Source organism: Gobius niger, assembly GCF_951799975.1.
Source record: "Gobius niger genome assembly, chromosome: 17".
Classification (NCBI taxonomy): Eukaryota; Metazoa; Chordata; class Actinopteri; order Gobiiformes; family Gobiidae; genus Gobius; species Gobius niger.
The window spans coordinates 14652145-14672987 of NC_136868.1; the positions used below are offsets into that span (position 1 = coordinate 14652145).

A 20843-nucleotide genomic window follows, 5' to 3' on the forward strand; every position below is an offset into this window, starting at 1 on the left:
CCATCTTTAATAAAACATTCAGTATCTACCTGTTAAATAAGTGAACTACGCCATCAGTTCAGATCGAGTTTAATTTTGGTCCTGACAATGTACAAGCAAAGTAACAATGGGTACACTCTGAGACTTGGATTTCGTGAAACATGGCACAAGAGTTAGTAGCATTTTTTTTTTTTTTTTTTTAACAAGTTCATACTTGACAGATACAAAAATGTGACACTATGGGTAACAAAAAAAGCAATGTATGAGAAGAACGTGGCTAGATGTAACACATTTCACTTTATATGACTTCCCTCTTTCGACTCATAGGCCTCCATTATGTAACAATATAAATAATATACAAATGCAAAACAATCTTTCAATGGAGTTGTGCTTTTGAGCTCCATTTAAACACACACACGCGCACGCAAACACACACACACACGCACACACACACACGCAAACACACACACGCACAATGAAATCGCTGGTGCATTTGGTCATTCATACACGATATAAACAATTAAAAAAATATCAACTGCTTCTATAAGAGCAGGATAATACATACAAACATTAAGGAATGATAAAACACTGTTATAAACATATAAATATGTATAAAATGTAGTGAAAACAGTCACGTAAAGGTCAAATCGCTGCAGGGAGATGTCACAGATGTTGTTTGCTGATGTGCGCAGTTTGTCTGAGAGGTTGAGATGAAATTCCGCACTCGTTCTACATTCACGCAGTCTTTCAAAATATAACACAAGATTACATCAAAAAGTGCAGTATGGTCATTGCTACATTTAACATAAATTTCCTTAATCATTGGTATATTGCTTTGTGGCATGTAGACTTTCTCTTTGTAGTGTTATTTGAGTTGAATTGTCTGAGCTTTAAGTCTGCAGTAATTCAGCCGCAGAGTTATAAACAGATTAAGAGACTTTGGCGCTTTGACCCTGGCAGGCAGACATTAAGGTTCTGCTGCTTCTGCTAGAGAGTCTTCTGAGGAGGATTTGATTAGCGAATAGACAGGTGTTATAAAATACACTCTTCCTGGTTGAACTCTCACATACAGGTTTATCTTCAGTCCACCAACGTTGCAGAGTCTTTTTTACTGAAAAAGATTAGCTTAAATCTGGACTATCCACAGAGGCATGTCAGTATCAGTCCTAAACGCTGTTGTCCTCTTCACTTAAACATGTTTTGTCTAGCAGGGCTCGGTGTATTTCCTGGAATGACGGTCGCTCTTTAGTGTTTCTCCTCCAGCAGCTGAGCATGACCCTGTACAGAGCGTCTGGACACAGGACCGGCTGAGGCAGGTAGATCTGCGACACAAGAGACCACATCAAACCACAGAAGTCAAACGATCACATATGCTTTATTTAAATATCAAGCCTGATGAATTCTAACACTGCAATCTTGCAATATGACTGTGCTATCAGAGGGGCGTATTGTGATTTTGGAGACTGTCAATCCCGTTGGTTTAGAACAGGGGTTCTCAAACTTTAAATCAAACAGTCCGGCAAAGGTCCGGAAAATGTACTAAAATTGTAAATAATTAAATTGTAAAAATGTAAATACATTTATGAATATAATAAGTTTTTCATCAGAGTGCACTGCAACATGAGCAAAAAATGCATATTATTAATATAAAGTCCTATGATGGGACACTAATAGTCAGGGACCCAAACTCTCAAAAGCTCTTTAAATTGGGTTTAACCTGACACCGTCTGATATATGCTTTATTTGTGTTTTTTCTGTTAACTTTGACCCTAAGGACCAATAATTGGAGGGTCTGCTCTGCTGGAAATATCGCGAAAAAAAATTGTGTCCATTTTAGTGCATGCACCCTGTATTTTTATCAGAAAAATGTGAAAAACGACTTTTTTCCCTCAAATCCTCAGTGGGTTGAGTAGGCTGTCAATAAATGCATTCCAGATACACAGAACACATGTGCTGATAACATCCACTGAAAAAATCGCTCTAAAAACACATTTCTACACATTTTTGCATCAATTTAATACAAAAAAATGTGGCGTTTTCTCACTTTTTTCCAATATTTGTATCTTTACTTCATTGGCAATCAACTATTCCACCCAGTTATGGCATCAGTCAATATGCCATTATTTTAAACAGACTGTAGACACATTCCACAGAAAAAATGATCAGAATCCAACCAAAATCATTGGATCCGTGATGTTTTAAAGACCAATAAGTGACCGACAGACTCAGAACCTCGGAACTGTCAAAAGTCACTTTTGACACTGGTCCATATTTTGATTTAGGCCATTTCCAGCCCATTAGATAATGATTTACACCAATGTATTTGGTATCATTGGAAAGAAGACATTGTCATGTTTCATTTGAGCCCAAAGGTACTACTCTGTAACAATTGCCGTGGTAACCATAGCTCCTCAGACTCAAATGTGAGTACATTCTTTCACAATTTTCACAAAAAAATGTTTTACTACGTTTAACGCTGTTTCTTCCAGGAACATCACAGACACAAATCTCTGATACTGGGCAACTCTCTAGACTCTGAGGATTCAGGAAATGTATAACATGTCAGAACTTTCTCAGCTTAAGGCCTCACTGTGAGCCATGAAGTAAAAGAAAGTCCACCTCATATGAGCCTCTCCCATAGAAATAAGCCTATATCTGCCAGGTTGGAACAGCTGGTGGGACTTTCTGACCAGGACAGGCCCAACGTAACTTGAAATTACATTTATAAAAATTATAATTATTCGGTATCATATAAGCTGTATCTTAAATTGTAAAAGAAAAAACATATATCCGTATTCTGTAGCCTTTAACAGTACAGGTGAAACTCGGAAAATTAGAATATCGTTCAAAAGTTCATTTATTTCTGTAATTCAAGTTAAAATGTGAAACTAATATATGATATAGACTCATGACAAAGTTACATATGTCAAGCTTTTGTTTGTTGTCATGATTATGGCATTTTCAAAATATTCTAATTTTAGGAGATTTTTAATTTGTGTTTTTTACGAGCTGGGCCATAATCATCCAAAGTATAATGAATAAAGGCCATACATGTCTCACTTTGCATGTAATGAGTCTATCATATATTAGTTTCACAGTTTACCGTGTGTTTCGCCCCATTAGGCGCACCTGATTATAAGGCGCGTTATCACTGATAATGTTTATTTTCATAAATAAGGCGCACCGGAATACAAGGCACACTAATTAATGCTGGTTTACCTGTAAACCTGTAGGTGTGTAAACACAGCCAGAAGTTGATACAAAGGGCGCACCAGGACATAAGGCGCACTGTTAAAATTAAAGGCTTTCATGTGCGCCTTATAGTGCGAAAAATACAGTAAGTTGAATAGCAGAAATGAATGCACTTTTCAACGTTGTTCTAAAAGAAGCTACACTCCACAGGATATAAGTATAAGTAAGTGCTTTGTCAGTGTATAATTGTACACTGACATTGTGTTCAGATGTTGGGTTAGCAGAGCAGGTGCTGGCCCTTCTGGGGCCCTAAGCAAAAATCCTCATGGGGGCCCTACAGTAGCATCCCATGGTTATTCGGCAAAGGGCGGACCTATTTACGGCCAAAAACAGTTCCATTGTACAGTAAAGCAGGGCAGAAGTGGAAAATAATGACCACAATTCAATCAATCAGAATCACTAACCACTAAGCCATTGTCCAACTGGGATTTAGGACAACTACTGGTCTACAGGTCCTTCTAAAAAAATTAGCATATTGTGATAAAGTTAATTCTTTTCCATAATGTAATGATAAAAGTTAAACTTTCATATATTTTAGATTCATTGCACACCAACTGAAATATTTCAGGTCTTTTATTGTTTTAAAACTGATGATTTTGGCATACAGCTCATGAAACCCCAAAAATACCTATCTAAAAAAATTAGCATAATTCATCCGACCAATAAAAGAAAAGTGTTTTTATATTAAAAAAGTCAACCTTCAAATAATTATGTTCAGTTATGCACTCAATACTTGGTCGGGAATCCTTTTGCAGAAATGACTGCTTCAATGAGGCGTGGCATGGAGGTAATCAGGCTGTGGCACTGCTGAGGTGTTCTGGAGGGCCAGGATGCTTCGATAGTGGCCTTAAGCTCATCCAGAGTGTTGGGTCTTGCGTCTCTCAACTTTCTCTTCGCAATATCCCACAGATTCTCTATGGGGTTCAGGTCAGGAGAGTTGGCAGGCCAATTGAGCACAGTAATACAATGGTCAGTAAACCATTTACCAGGGGTTTTGGCACTGTGAGCACCTTGCGTAGTCTGCGTATAGGAAGAACCGGCTCTGTGGGTTAGCCCTGAGTCGCTGCGACTGAGTGTGCTGCCTGACCAGCATGTTTTTGGAGATCAGGAGTACCCAGAGGAAACCTGGCTGCCTGCTCTCAGTGCTGTTCTGAAAACAGTGCAGCGCCTCCTGGGTTTGTCCCTGTGTCAGAGCATGGTGTCCTGCACTGGTCAGCTCCTCTTCCTCCTGTATTAATATATTCAGGCCAGTGCTAACAAGCTTGGTGCAACTCAGAAACATCCATAGTGACCTTCCAGGGGTCATTGTGTACTTTGGGTCTTTCTACATCATACTCTCATATCCAGACGACCCAGTCGAGGTGATCAAGTCCTGCCTTCTGTGGTTCAAATTTTCAGCCTCACTTGATCCACAACTTTTTACAATGTCTGAAATGTTCTTGATGGCATTTGTCTTTATATTAATAATATTTAATAATAATATTTTCAATGCTCTTTGGAGTCCAGTATAGTATTTAATGTATTCATAGACTCCCAAATTTACCCTCTGCATTTGACTCATCCTTTAAGCTTCAGAGAAACCTGTCAGGAGCAGAGCCATCACGCTGCCTGTGGAGCTATCTCTAGATTTTGAGCCAGAAGCTGGGTTAGAAGTACTGAGGTGTTTTAGAGTACTGGAACTGGATTCTACTGGATTCTCGTCAGTGCAAAGCCCTTTGACCCAGGTTTGCACCCATCCATCCATTTTCTTACAATTTACCCACGGTCTGGTCATGGATGCAGCAGTCAAAGCAGAGATTCCCAGATATCACTCTTCACGAACACTAAGTACAGCCCTTCTGAAGGGATACCGAGGCATTCCCTGCCCACAGAGAGATATAGTCCATCCAATGTGTCCCCAAGCCACCTCATCTGGCTGCTCCTGACAGGAAGGAGCAGTGGTTCTATTCCAAGCTCCTCCCATGTAACTGCCTTACCCCAAGCCATCTTGTGAAGGTAACTAATTACGTCCGCTTCACACTCGGCTGCAAACCAGAGCAGCTGAAGGTCCAACAGAACATCATCTGCAAACAGCAGAGATGAGATCCTGAGGTTCCCAAACCAGCAACCCTCCGGTCCCTGGCTGCGCCTAGAAACTCTGGTCATAAAAGTTACTTTTTATTTAATCATTCATAAAGCACATTTCTTGTGGGTAGTACAGATTCAATGTGCCAGCGAATAAAATAAATAAATTACACAACATTAAAGGGGCTATATCATGCAAAATCGACTTTTTCCTATTATTATCGCTATTTCCTAATCAAAAACACCCCCAGAGTGTTTTTTGGCTTCATTCTCACAGTTCTCAGCAATCCTCCTGAATCCTGCTCTGAGCAGCTCCACCCTCTGCTGGAAAACCCGATTTTAATTTGTAAAAAAAAGTTAATTAATTTTAAAAAAACAAAGAAAAGGAAGTGCCTGACACGTCTGCGCTGCCCCTGCGGAGAAAACAAACGCACCCCCTGAGCGTCTGAACAGACGTCATGCTTGCACTGAAAGATGTGAAAAAGGAACTCTTTCTAACCTACTCTGGACACACCTGTTCTTTTTTCTTACCTAACGATAATGTCAGGCAGATGTCAACTCCTTATAACTGCATTATGAAGTAACTTCACTTATTGCTGTGATATTTATATTTATTTTACTGCTAATGTTGCATGAGCGCAGAGAGGGGGCGGAGTTAATTGAGTCCAAGTGTCTTGTCTTCCGGGTTGGAAATATAACCCCAGAAAATACTTATATTTCTCACAAATAGAGATACAATATATCATATAAATGTTTATAGTTTACTTTGGAATGAGTAAAATAGCATGATGCAGGTCCTTTATAACCAAAACTGAAATACATGAATATATATTTTTTTTAAAAGTGTGACAATTTTAACATGTACAAAGAACTTAAACAACTTCAGAAAAGCGAAGAGAAATGGTTTAATCCAGTATGGACTGTTTTGTTCAGACGACTGCCACTGTGATTTAGTCCTGGACGAGCCCTAAGCTTTAGTTTTGTGCCGTGCATTAGTAATGTAGTAAACCAACTTTAGTGAACGGACTACATCAAATTATTTACTTTATTAATTTACTAAACAGTAAAAAGGCTGTTGTTCATTGTAAACATGTGGTTTATGGAAAATCCAGCTTCAGAGCAGTTTTCCTCAGCAAATACATTACCAACCACATTACTATCTAATGTATAACAAACGTGTAGTATTTTAGGCATAACCATGTGGTGTCTACAAAGACACACTGTTGGAATTATCTTGTATTCTTGAGGATTTTTTTTTACAGATTTAAAGGGATGTATATTGGAGTGAAATCCACAGACGTATATTGTGTATATGGCATAGTAAAGGATAGATAAAGAGTTACATAATATAAAAAATAGATGAACAACTTTATGTAAAAATACAGAACTGTTGTTCTCCATAAATGTAATTTCAAATTACGTTGGGCCTGTCCTGGTCAGAAAGTCCCACCAGCTGTTCCAACCTGGCAGATATAGGCTTATTTCTATGGGAGAGGCTCATATGAGGTGGACATTCTTTTACTTCATGGCTCACAGTGAGGCCTTAAGCTGAGAAAGTTCTGACATGTTATACATTTCCTGAACCCTCAGAGTCTAGAGAGTTGCCCAGTATCAGAGATTTGTGTCTGTGATGTTCCTGGAAGAAACAGCGCTAAACGTAGTAAAACATTTTTTTGTGAAAATTGTGAAAGAATGTACTCACATTTGAGTCTGAGGAGCTATGGTTACCACGGCAATTGTTACAGAGTAGTACCTTTGGGCTCAAATGAAACATGACAATGTCTTCTTTCCAATGATACCAAATACATTGGTGTAAATCATTATCTAATGGGCTGGAAATGGCCTAAATCAAAATATGGACCAGTGTCAAAAGTGACTTTTGACAGTTCCGAGGTTCTGAGTCTGTCGGTCACTTATTGGTCTTTAAAACATCACAGATCCAATAATGTTGGTTGGATTTTGATCATTTTTTCTGTGGAATGTGTCTACAGTCTGTTTAAAATAATGGCATATTGACTGATGCCATAACTGGGTGGAATAGTTGATTGCCAATGAAGTAAAGATACAAATATTGGAAAAAAGTGAGAAAACGCCACATTTTTTTGTATTAAATTGATGCAAAAATGTGTAGAAATGTGTTTTTAGAGCGATTTTTTCAGTGGATGTTATCAGCACATGTGTTCTGTGTATCTGGAATGCATTTATTGACAGCCTACTCAACCCACTGAGGATTTGAGGAAAAAAAGTCGTTTTTCACATTTTTCTGATAAAAATACAGGGTGCATGCACTAAAATGGACACAATTTTTTTTCGCGATATTTCCAGCAGAGCAGACCCTCCAATTATTGGTCCTTAGGGTCAAAGTTAACAGAAAAAACACAAATAAAGCATATATCAGACGGTGTCAGGTTCAACCCAGTTTTGAGAGTTTGGGTCCCTGACTATAAAGAGTTCTAATGAGCGACATGGCACTGCCTGTTGTGCGTAAACTCTTAAAATGTGGGACAGATCGAAACGTACATCAGACAACTTTACCATAGTGAATGTGTTTTCTCAAACATGATTATAATTCTAGCTTTATTCAATGTCTAAAGGGAGCGCCATTCCAGCAGAATGTGCAGCTCTTTATATGCTGCCCCTACAGGCCAAAGCTGCAACTGCACTTATGGGAATGCAACAAGCACTGTTTCGGCAATAAAATTAACAGCAAAGAGGCGCCACCAGGGTCCGGACCAAATCACCTTGAGGTCCACATCCTGAGTCCAGAGTTTGAGAAGGCCTGGTTTAGAAGGTTCTTATTGAAAGACACTAGGTATAACAAAAAGGTTTTGTTCAAATACCTGCATACCATGCATTTCGACGGACTGGTCACGTTTTTGTTTTACCTGCTGTCTTTCAATAAGAACCTTCTAAACCAGGGGTCCCTAACTGGTGGACCTGGGTCCAGATCTGAACCTCCAGTGGTTTAGTCAGGACCCCAGAGCCTTTTCATCCTCTCAATATACTTAATTTCTAAGGCTGAATTAAAAATGATCTAAAAAATGTGAATAATATTGAAATAAAATGGCAAAATTATTGAGTAATTGATCAACTCTGCTATTTAAATAGACAACCTGTGATCGTGTTTTAACATTTTCAAGAGCAATGACTGCGTATGTCCGGACCCTGGACATGTCTAAAGCTACCAAAGGAAAGTTTGCAGACCTCCAGCTGATTTAGTTGGGGACCCCTGTTCTAAACCATTTGAAAATAAGAAGACATAATGAATGTAATAAAAGAAGTGTTAACCCTGTTCTTATATTTTTTTGAGGGTAAAGCATCTACTTTGGAAGATCTGGCCTTTTCCTAAAATCCATCAAACCAGTCCTAAAGCACTGTTTAAAAAGCAGGCACAGACCATAGAGAAAGGAAAACATAGATGAGACAACAGTGGTTATTCAGTGGTGCTCAGGGCTATTTGACTATATTTAAATCTTTGTGTGTCTTTCAAAAACAGTGGTGTAACTTGTTATTTTGTAACCAGTCTTAACTTTGGACAGACAGTATGCATAATGAACTGACACACACACACAAAAATATAGATATTTTGGAGTTCATTTAGACATTTAGACACGTAGGTGAGTGCAACAAGAAAATAGCATATACTATTTGTGGCTGTGTTGCACATAATAATATACCATTTTAAAATGCTTGTATTACAGTTTTAGGGCCACAAATATGTTAATGAAAGAATGCAGTGTTTGCACATGAGCAAACACCTGCCAAATGACTCCAATTGTATCTATTCAGGGAAAAAAGTTTTTTTTAACTTTGGCATTTAGCAAAAATACTTGTAGCGTTGAGAAGTCGCTAAAGGCGCCAAAACTCACTAAGCGTTTATGTTACAAATTGACTGACCTGTCGTTTCTGGTCCCTGAAGAACTCGCCCGTGTTCTCGATCACCTGTTCGTCGGTGAGCTGTGAGTACGGCTGCTCTTTACAGAAGTTTAGTATCTCCCACAGAGTCACTCCAAAGGCCCACACGTCACTCGCTGTGGTGAACTTACCCTGCAAAGGATTGTAATTATTATAAAAGTATAGCTGTTTTACAACTTTCTTTTCAACTTTCTTCAGTACACGACATTGAAAATATTAGGTCAGGATGTCCACTTATTCAATATTTTGATGAATAAACCTCATTCTTTTTGTTGCGTTTACAGTTAGCTCTAGCTATACAGTGGGAGGAAAAAGTGTATTCCTCCCAAACTACTCAACTTTGGGTCCAACAGTCCACAGTATATTTGTCCAGTAGTGCAGTGGAGCATCCAAGAGCTCTTTCGCAAACCAAAGTTGAAAAGTATGGGAGTAACACACAATATCATGTGTGGAGGAAAAATTGATCATCAACATCAAAACCCCTATCCCCACTGTGAAGTCTGGTGCAGGAGAATCAGGGTGTGGGGCTGTTTTGTTGCCTCAGGGCCTGGACAATGTGCTTTCAATTAATGGAAACATTAATTCACAACTTTTCAAGATATTTTGCAGAAAAACCTGAGACATTCACAACAGCGTGGAATAAGTGAGTGAACCCTTGTATTAAACAGCTGTTTTTTGACAGCAATAACTTCATCCAGACACTTCCTGTAGTTGCAGATTAGACGCTTGCAACGATCAGGATGAATCTTGGACCATTGCAGTTGGACCAGTTACAAAACTGCAGCAAGATTCAGGGGGTGTACTTACTTATTCCACGCTGTCTTGTGAATGTTTACATGTTATGGCCAATAAGAATATGTTTAATGTTTGGGTGTTATTATTTTAAGCAGTCGCTGTTTACTCATTCTTGTGTTTTTAATAAAGACCAGACCACATTTTATGGTAAATTCAATTTAGGCAGAAATGTAATAAATTACAAAGGGTGTACTTACTTTTTCCTCCCACTGTATATAGGCTAATATTTTGTCTTAAATATGGTTAGGGTTAAGATTATTAGAAAAGACTTGGAAAGGTGGATAAGAAATCTACATCCAAAAAGTTACATTTCAGTTGTGCTTTCTATAATTTGGTCCTTAAATTTGACATAAATTCTTCAGTAAATTCAGGTCTGATTTAATAGAACTAAATACAAATGTTGCTAACAAGACATCATGGTAACATACAATATTTGTTAAGCTGAAAGATGGGACCAAGCAAAGGCAATAATTGCTGCCCTATGTCCGAATATGAACAAAGAGGGTTGATTAAGTAAGTTTTTCTCCTATTGTGCAGCCATTGCTGTAGCAGTTGTGTGCTTTACCAGCAGGATGCTCTCCCAGGACATCCAGCGAATGGGCAGCACGGCTCGGCCTTGAATCCGGTAGTAGTCTCCGCTGTACAGGTTTCTGCTCATGCCAAAGTCGGCGATTTTTATGGTGTAGTTCTTCCCCACCAAGCAGTTGCGAGTGGCCAGGTCTCGATGGACAAAGTTCAAAGAGGACAGATACCTCATCCCTGACGCGATCTGAGTGGCCATGTAGCACAGGTTCTCAAAGCTGTGGAGATAGAATAAGAGAAGACTTAGAAGGAAAAGGCAAGATCGCTGAACCAGAGCTGCAAACTTGCAAATATAAACTTTTAGGGCGCCTGTATTTAGCTCTTGTTTACCTGACAGTGGGTGCATTGCTGAGTAGAGCCAGCTGTCCCTCCGGTTCGTGCTTTGACAGAAACTGGTTGAGGTCTCCGTTCTCCATGTACTCAGTGATCATGCACAGAGGGTCGCTGTAGATGCAAACAGCCAGGAGTCGCACGATATTAGGATCCTTCAGGCGGGACATGATCTTTATCTCCTTCAGGAAATCGTTTCTGAACACAACAAAGTTCACGATAAAATGATTTAGATAAAATAACATTACGTCACCGCAGGAAAAAGATGTACCTGGCGTTTTTGTTTGCATCTGAGCGGAGCATCTTCACAGCCACAAGAACAGGCTCCTCTTCGGGGTAGTCAAATTTAAACTCCTTGTTCATGAACTCCTGCATCCCCTCCGCTTCACACAAGTGCACCTAAAGGGAGACAACACATGTAGCAGAATTACAATGAAGACAGATACAAAAAAATACATAAAATTGATAACATTTGATTGGATGGGGGGAAAGCAAAACAACGTAAGCCTCGCTCTACACCTAACAAGTTGAATTGAACTTGTTACTGACCACCAACATACAATCACTAAATCTCAATGTTTCTGTGACTTAACCAACCTCGCCAAACTGTCCTTCCCCGAGCTTTTCTTTGAACGTCAGTAATTTTCGGGGAAACTCCTCCACGGCCACGTCCTTCCCCGACAGCAGGTCCAAGGTGACGGCGGGGATTGCGTACGTGTTGCCCCCGGTGACGCCCTGCAGGTTCACGATGTCAGCCTCGGCGTAGTGAGGGACGCCATCCTGAGCCACAGTCGATGTGGTGGACTTAGAGGCAGCAGTGCTGGAAGAAGCTGGAAAAGCACAATTGTAAGTTTATAAAGATATAGAGTTATAATGAGCAAAAGTCTTCAATTTGTTTGGAAAGGTGTAAATTTATCAAAACTTTAGTAGAACTATAGACCTCTACCAACACTTACTATTGGTATTGATGGTTTTCAGGGACATCATTTGAAGGAAGTTTTTAAATCACACAAATTGACTGACTCGCAAACTATAGTTAGTTAGTGGTACGTATAAGGTGCCGGTGCGTTCAGGGCCCCAACCCTACTTAAAGGGACGAGATGCAAGTTGGACATTTTTAACTCACTACTGCCACCTCAGGTCGTACGCGTAACTGCAGCTTTTTTTTTTAAGCTCGTGCATGTCGACACTTCGGACCCGAATTAACACCTTTTTGAGTGACAGTGCAGGATTTTAGAGGCAGTTGTGGTGAACAGGTCTAGGCTCATGCTACACATTAGGACATTGCTGGAACATACAGGGGGAGGAAAATGTTTAATTTGAACACTTTTAAACTACGTATAGTCCCTTTAAGGCTACTTGAGTTCTGATAGACCTTGTGTCGCAATGAAGTGATTGACAGAAAATTGAACAAGTGGTAGAATTATATAAAACTATTGTGACTATTGTGACAGCTGGGAGACATAGGCTTTTGTCATAGTTGTATTTCTACTTTTATTAATATTGTTTTAAAAAACACACTGGAACATACTCGGTTACCTGTCTAAGTCACAAGAGAAACTTAAGTGTTTTATTAAAGCATAAACAAAGGTGCTCCTAATTATCTGCACTGACATGCATTCAATGAAGACAAATTGGCGATGTCCCGCTTTCAGTAAAGCTACGAGTAAAAACAAATGTTCGAAATAAAAACACACATGATGCATCGTTTACTATATTATTGTGTAAAATGTTCTGCACTGTGGCTTTAATATGAGTAAATAAATAGTGCTTCAGTCAGTACAGTACCACCAGAGAACTGTCCTCCATTTTTCATAGACATTTTTGTTTTTGACCATGTTATAAAGTTTTTCCAATTTTTTAGACCAAATATCCTGTAATAACTGAGCAGGTAATCTTAATGTTTTCACACGTCACTATATCATTTGCTCTTGTACCTGGCTCCTCAGAGGTGTGAGCAAACTCGGGCAGTTTGGATATGAGGCGGGACGGTTCCTGGTAGTCCGGTCCCAGGGGGAAGATCCTTTCATAGGTGGAGCTGGACTCCTGCTCACTGGGTGAACTGGACTGAGGGTTGTTGTTGTTGTGGCTGTAGGTGAACGTCTCGCTCTGTATTGACAAACTAGCAGTTAGTTCATCGTCCAGCATCCGGCGAGTGGCCTAGAATGAATGACTTAGCATGAGGGAAACACACAGACCAATAAGGTGGAAAGCAAACACTGATGTGGCAACCTGTGCTTTTGATTGATTTTCCTTAACCTTAATCTGGATATTTAATAAGCCCTTGAAGTGGATATAGGTTTGACCGGATTACTGATCAAAAAATTGGTGGCTTTTCAACACTAACACAGTCCAGAACAGATGACAGCTTAAGAACCTCTTTACTATAAATTGGTGTCTTGTAAGATTCTAAAAATATCATTAGTTGGAGAGCTATCTGAAAAAATAGTACGAACATTGTATATCTTTTTTTTAAATCAACAATATTAGCACCGTTTCACACATAAGACTAATGATCCCACTCAGTTATTTGGGGATCATTCTAGAGCAGACTTCTTCACAACAATTCTTTTAAATGTGCTTTGAGGCCCTCTAGTGAGCTATATTTCTCTCTGCATGTGCGTAAGTCTGCAGGCAAGAGACTCTGTTTTTCATATAGTCAGCAAGTTAATAATGGTTTTCAAAGTCTACTGAAGTCCCCTTTGTGTTTTCAAATGTGCATTGTTCCCACTGTCATAAACCACCCGGCCTGTTCTGATCGAGCTCACCTTTTCCAGCATCTTTTGCCACACCTGCCGCCACAGAATAATGACGATGATGGCCACAAGGATGAAGATAATAGCCACCAAGCAACCGATCAAAATGCGCGTGTTGCTGTCGTCCACTTTGTGTCTGGGGTCGTCCTCTAGAGGGAGACAGAGAGACGAAAAAACAAACAATAAAATAAAAGAAATTTAAAGCACCTGCCGTCACATTTTGGGATCGATGACGGGTGATTTACCAGGTTGAATATTTGGTGGCACTTTTGGCTTGGAAGGAACCAGTGTTGTGTTGTACATCGCTGTATCTGGAATGGAAAAGCATTTTTAGAATAGCCATGATGTAATTGTGAGCGGTTCTGTGGTACGGATCCAAAAATATTACAACAGAATTACTACTTCATGTTTAGCTTAAGTTTTGTCCTTGCATATACAATCTGTCTCCTCTCAAGAGATCAAACGTTTGGGCCCCACCTCATGATGTCACAGGGTGGTACTTCCCTATGCAGCTTCAAAGGGCTTGTTTTGATTATTTCAGCACCATAATTACCACCACCACCACCACAATGCATTTCTTTCTAGCAACGCTCAATTACAGACAGATATTTTGTTTATAGATTTTTTTTTCACACCACATTTATATCTTCATCATTTAAAGATATTAATGTGGAATACAAATGCTGAGGTACCCAGTGTGCCAACATGAAGTGTCTCTGCTTCTGTACCTGACTGGAAGGTGATCTCGCTGAACAGCATCCAGGCGTCTGCGAAATAGAACTGGCACTTGATGGCGGATGCCATGTGGTGTGCCAGGTTTACAGTGACGAAGCGGGCGTTGGAGTTTTTCAGGTCCTCCTCAGGACTAAAGCTCAGGGGCGACACCTCCCAGTCCGAGTCCGAGCGGAAATGACACACCACCTCCCTGAAGACTTTGATGTTCTTCGAAAATAGGTTGTTACTGTGGACCTGTAAAGACAAGAAGTATGAAACAATTTACAGGACAAACAAGAAACAAGCACTGAGCCATAACATTATGACCACTGGCTGATATAGTCAATAAAATCATCCCTTCATGATGGTGTCTATGAGTGGGTTGGATATACTGTATTACCAAGTATAGTATTATTATAGTATTTTTATTATTATGGCTGCAATTGGCCAATTTTAAAGGATATTTAAATCATACTATGTCCTATCTATTGTGTTCTATCATTGCGGAGTCTGATTCTGTGTACAGGCATGCTCTGGAGTGACCCTCTTACCTTCATGGAGGTAAAGTTGCGTGTGCGGTCGAACTCGAACATGATTTCCACATATCCGTTTGGAAAGCTCTCGTTGCTCCAGCCCACATAGTCATAACCGGGCCACACGTTGTAGACATGACTGACTGTACTGACTGTGAAATCGTCCAAACCACACACTCCATCAGTGAGCTGGCCCAGGCCCTCGGTCATACTGAAAAACAAAGGAAAAATCTGTTTAACATGATGGCAGCGAGAACATACCCTCCGTTTAGAATGGTGCCCTAATCTTAGCAGTTTATGTCTGGCGTAATTAGAATTAGTCACATTTAAACCAGGAGTGGCGCTATGTGAAATTCAGATGAATAAATAGTGTTTTTTTCCCCCCTTCTTTTTTTAGGTTCTATTCATTGGTTAGTATGTTAGTATTGGTGCATTCTCCTCTGCTTCAATTGTTTCACTTGTTTTTATTTTTTTAATGGAGAGTTGATGGAGCCAAACAGAGACACCTGTTTTATAACATCACATTGTGCAGAACTTTGGAAAAACGTTTGTTTATAAAGTGCTTTATAAATAAAGTGGATTGATTGAACTGGATCTACTTTTTTGGTCACATAGCCTTTCGCTCTCTTTCTCGAGAGCATCCCCATGGCAGTTTTTTGTAACGATCACCAGCAGCAGCACAAGGCTGAGGGCAGGGGGTGATTCTAGCAGTTAGCGGACAAAGTCTTGGTCATAAAATTTTATTAAATGGAGAACAGCCTCGGGGTCCAAATTAAAACTCTAGGGTGCCAGATATGGGCCACAGGCCGCATGTTTGGCATCTCTGCTTCAGATTTAGCAATCCTTATATACATTATATACATAATTTCCCTCCTTTTTAAAAAAAGATCTCACTCATGTCCCTTCCTGGGCTCTGTAGTATTCAGTATAAATACCTCAATACCCCAAATCCAAGCAGCTTCAGTCCTTTAGGAGGATTGTAATGTCCCACGGAAAAACACTAGGTGGCAGCATTACAAAGACCAATTACACCCCTTTTTTGGCTGATATTCCAATCTGCTCCATTTTATTTTCCATCTCTTTCCCTGATGGTGAGGCGGTGTCATGGAGGACGTATTCACCACAACATCAGCGTCCAAACACACTGCGGTCAACAAACACAAAAGATCTGCTCTGGGCCGCAGACAATGGAGCACCACTCAGCACGTACTTTATTGTTTCAGTTTTGACATTTTGATACAATTGAAAGTAGGTCAGTTCAACAAAAGTATGCAAACCTAGTCTTTATAGCTTTGCAATGTCATACAAGTATTTATGAAACCCTTAAAAGGCTAAATAATGAGTAAATCTCACTTTTCATGGCAATAACACTGAACATCAACATTTGTAGAGGGTGGAGGTGGTGGTGGAATCAGTATGTGAGAGCAAGTTAAAGACAAAATGAACAAATAGAAGCACAGACCTGTGAATGAGAGCTCCGTCGTAGACAGAGTCGTTCAGATAGACAGAAGAACCAGCCAAAGTCATGTGTTCCCCGATGGGAGCGTTATATGAGACCAGACCATCTGCAAGAGACCACAAAACACAGTATAGCAGTGAAAGACATGCATGAGTAGCTAGAGTTTATTTAATGTACTGCAACTGGGCTTCACGTAAACGTTTGTTTTATGTGAAACCTATAGAGTCTCTGGGCTTTCACTGTAAAATTGGATGTGATTAAGTAAGGGTAATGAGGAATAATAATCCAGTGAGAGTTTTGTGTCACCTCAAAATGGGATTATTAAATTATCTTACAGCAGAAGAAACAATGCCCGACTGGCTTTTACTCTTACCGAGCCATTCGCAGCCGTACAGCTCGACCCTCATGCACACGTTCATGGAGTGGTCGGTCACAGGCATGAACCGCACATACCGAGCGATTATCGGGGGCTCCAGATCCTTCAGGACGATGTCATAGGCGTTTCTGTTTCCCTCAATCACCTACAACAAAAGGGCATGATGTAATACAAGCAAATAATGGGATGTTTTGCAAAAATGTAGAGTTTATTGTCATTGGCATTTGGTCCATCCTTGAGAAAGTGTCACAAGGCAAACATTCATGAGCAGCAGCATGAGCATCTTTTGACCTTGAGCCAGGATCTGGGTCAGGAATGACTAGCTGGAGGATTTAGCCTCTTCAAGATATATTTTTTGGATTATACATACAATAGGGCTATGAATTTAGTGCTCAGCTTGTTTGTTGACTTTGAGGGGCCATTATAGTCTCATCAATTATGAACTCTAGGGAATAAAATGAACATTTATCATATGCGGTCATACTGTGCGGTCCTACATCTCTGTGGTTTGCCAAATAGGGTTATGGCCATACTAGAGAAATGTACCGTATATGGCCGGTGTATTTCCCCAACATACGCACCTCTTTGCCCTGTCTGTTCCTCCAGGAGATCCACCGGCTCCCGTCGCGGCTGTACTTGATCTTGTACATTTGGGCAAACTCGTTGCCAAAGCCGCCCGCGTGTCGCCCCTGGGTGCCCACCAGAGAGATGAAGTGCAAAGATCTCAGGTCGAGCTGAAGAAACTCGTTTAGATGGTCTGGCTCCACTGTGATCTCAGGACACCATGCCCCGTCCCCCTCCTCACTGTCCAGCCTGGGACCATGCAATAATAAACAGTATTACATTTTTACAACTGTATAAGGCAATCAGTAAGAGTAAAATATCGTCTTTGGGCAACACACATCACCCTGATTATATTCAAAGAAAGCATCGTTCCTATTCAGGTGAACAATGCCAGAACTCCTGCTGGGATTGTTTACAACAGCATACTACTGTATTTGTACATACTACTAGTGCTACTACAACTACAAACAAAAAAGAGGCTGACTACTAAGACTGCAATATATTATCTAAACTCTTAACTTTTTGGCCCAAATAAAATCTTCATTTTTATATACATAAATATATCTGATCATGTAAAAATGTACATATCATGTATATACTGTATTGTAATTTTCCCACACAATATTGCTGAATAGGCAATAAATAAGCCTAAAAAGTAAGTAGTGTTTATACAGTTTCTCAGTGGATAAATATCTGATTCATACATTTCTATTAATGCTAAAACAACCACTTAAATACAGTTAACATATCGCTAATAAAGCATGCTAATTTCTTTGCCGCTGATTTAAGAAAACAAATTATTCAATAGGTCTATAAAATGCTAGTAAAGTAAAGTGAACCCGTCCGCATTCAAAGCATCAGGTTATATGCACCTCTGCCGATGGCGGGGGGAGGGAGTGTGATGGACTGTCAGACCGTAGTGAAAACATTAGTGAACTCCAGTGTCGTAAATTCATCTGAAAGTGTTAATTTAGGTTTTGGTTTTGGCGGAGGGCAGAGTGGAGGTCGGTCGATCTCAAAACACAGGGATCGTATATTACATCATTGCTGTGGTCTTTCGCGAGGGCCACCCAGGCTCCACATGCCTCTCTAATCACACCAGAACTGATACTCGGACTGCGGTTTACTGCAAATAAACAGACACCTGCAGCACGACCGCCCACAAACACTCATTATGAGGGCAAACATGCGGGGAGGAGGGCTTAGTTTCTTTACCTAAAGCTGGGGTACCTGATTTTTCCTGTTCAAACTGTGAAATGTTTAGTTTGGGCCAAACTAGTTTTACCTCTCACAATCCTTCCTGCATATCCGAATTGTTCAAGCAAGTTTCTTATAAGCACGTTTACACACCTGTACAGCTTTGAGCGTTGGTAAAATGAAGCAGGGGGACCCGGACCACCCCCAAAATGAATTGCACTAATTTAGATTTTACTTCTATCTTTCATCGCTCAATAAAGATTTATGTGAAGACAATGGAACAAAGTCTGCTTTTGCTGTGTTTATAACCTACTCTGAGGTGGCAAAAATAAAAGTACGCTACTTTTTTATTGTTTGTTTGGTAGGGACAGTGCATGTTAATGAACACACCACACTGGATTGTAGCCATGGTGTGAACATTTGCATCTGTTGTCCCACACTCGCACTCTCAAACACACTTTCACGCAGCTTGGCCTATTGTACATGTTTTAGTGGTACCTGGAGGAAACCTACGCAGACACAGGGAAAACATGCAAACTCCGCACAGAAAAGCCCCGTCTGGGGATTGAACCCAGGACTTCTAGCTGTGAAGAACTAGCGCTAACCACTGTGCCACTGTGCCACCCCTATAACAACAAAAAGTCCCCAGGTACCCCAGCTTTAAAGCTCTGGGCTCAACCTTTAAATGATTATTGAGAATGTGCGTCTTTACCGTCCGTATCGGGCAGCTGTGGACTCAGACCACTGACTCGAGGCAGAGATGTCCTCGTCCTGGATCTGTCCTCCCGACATCCCCAGAGGATACCGGCACACCCCTGCTGGGAGAAACAACACCACTCAGTACAAACAACACTGGAGCAAAACACCAAAAGTCACCGTTAACATGAACAGCTGGGAAAATAGAAAGAAAACTCTACTTTTTACGCGACTTGGACTTGAACCTTATTTTGATGGCTCGGACGTGCACATTCAAGACAAGGTTTATTAAGGTTTATGAAAACTGACGTATTGCAGCTGGTCTCCATGGTAACGCAGGGCAGTCGGTGCCATATTGGAGGATAACAGACAGCTTTCCATGGACTTGAAGGCAGAAATTGCCTTTTTGGCCAGCTGCACTGAAAGTTTCATTTACACAGCATCTTTCCGTCACTAAAAGATGTTTTATAGACTATTGCATTAGGTCAGATCTGTAAGCTCATCACAGTTGCTAATCATTTGTTAGCGTTATAGGTAAAACACTTATATTATAGTAATATTATAGCTATTCTTATTATGATGTTGCTGCCTCATAGTTGAAGTAAATCCTGTAGCCTCTTTGTGACAGTAAAATAGTGAGAAAGGCAGGATAGATGAGCTTTGAGATTTCAAATCAGGCTCAGTTAACATAAGCCTTATTTGCATAAAGAAACATGATCCATTATGGGGCTGGTTCGTCATGTGTGAGTGACACACACAAACTGATAAGGACAAGAGTGTTGACTCATTGACAGTAGATTGAGTGGACTTAATCTCTGCCATAAAGTTCTAATCCAGTAAAAGTATCAAACCAGTTTTCCAATACAGTAGTGAGCACATTTTGCTGATAATCCCCCACACATGGAAACACTTGTCTCTCGCTTGTGGTTCTGGTCGGGACAGTCCTTTGCTGTGTGCTGCTCGCTGCCTTAAAGATCCCACTGTGGCCCTTCGACAGATTTTCAAGTAACAACATTATTTCACACATCTCCTGCCCTGCTATTACCGACGGATCTGCTCCCCAAAGTATTTTCAACATGGCACTGTATATTTTCGGAGCTGGGGATCCTCTTATGTTTCTACCATTTTGTATTTACCTGGATTTGCCTCGCCTCTTCTCCCCAGCTCCAACATAAACCTCCTCAACCCAAAATTCACATATTTGCCAAACGAGTCTTAACACGGACTGAGCGGCTCCTGTCAAGAAGCCGGTGGGCCATGATGGATAGGACTGCACATGTGGTCTGGTGTGATGGTAAAAACGGTGGCACGCGAATCCCGAGTAATGCGCACTCAACACTGAATTGTGGTTAAGGTATTGAAATATACGGGTACATTTCATTTGTGTCAATAGAAGATGGTCGTGGTGAGTCTATGTGGGAAATCTTTGCCCCAGTGTGTGGTCAATAGAAGAAATACCCCTCAACTTCCTGTCAGCTCACCTCTAAATTTAACTTTATTTTTGTGCATGTGTGGTCTTCTCTACTGTGAAGTGATTCTGGAGAGATCATTTTGTAAAATCATTTATAAAGACATTCATCATTGCAGTGGACAAGTAGTGGCACAAGTGGCACTTATGTTGTATTTGTGGC

The 20843-nt window shown here is 40.4% G+C and overlaps 1 protein-coding gene across 4 annotated transcripts in view; it reads right to left on the reverse strand.

The window, feature by feature from the left end:
* Positions 1-265: 265 nt before the first annotated feature.
* The window catches only part of ddr2a (discoidin domain receptor tyrosine kinase 2a), a 45762-nt gene continuing 25184 nt past the window's right edge, over positions 266-20843 (reverse strand). The window contains exons 3-17 of one of the 4 annotated variants that reach the window (XM_079574675.1): positions 19229-19331; positions 17337-17568; positions 16753-16900; positions 16383-16485; positions 14939-15131; positions 14402-14642; positions 13919-13984; positions 13686-13822; positions 12855-13026; positions 11515-11747; positions 11189-11316; positions 10918-11115; positions 10571-10805; positions 9193-9342; positions 266-1301 (exon numbers count right to left, since the gene is read on the reverse strand). In XM_079574675.1, the coding sequence (XP_079430801.1) occupies positions 1146-1301; positions 9193-9342; positions 10571-10805; positions 10918-11115; positions 11189-11316; positions 11515-11747; positions 12855-13026; positions 13686-13822; positions 13919-13984; positions 14402-14642; positions 14939-15131; positions 16383-16485; positions 16753-16900; positions 17337-17568; positions 19229-19331 (2495 nt within the window). In that variant the 3' untranslated portion in view covers positions 266-1145. Of the gene's footprint in view, positions 1302-9192; positions 9343-10570; positions 10806-10917; positions 11116-11188; positions 11317-11514; positions 11748-12854; positions 13078-13685; positions 13823-13918; positions 13985-14401; positions 14643-14938; positions 15132-16382; positions 16486-16752; positions 16901-17336; positions 17569-19228; positions 19335-20843 lie in introns of all 4 variants that reach the window. The other 3 variants (XM_079574673.1, XM_079574674.1, XM_079574672.1) reach the window with 3 other exon arrangements.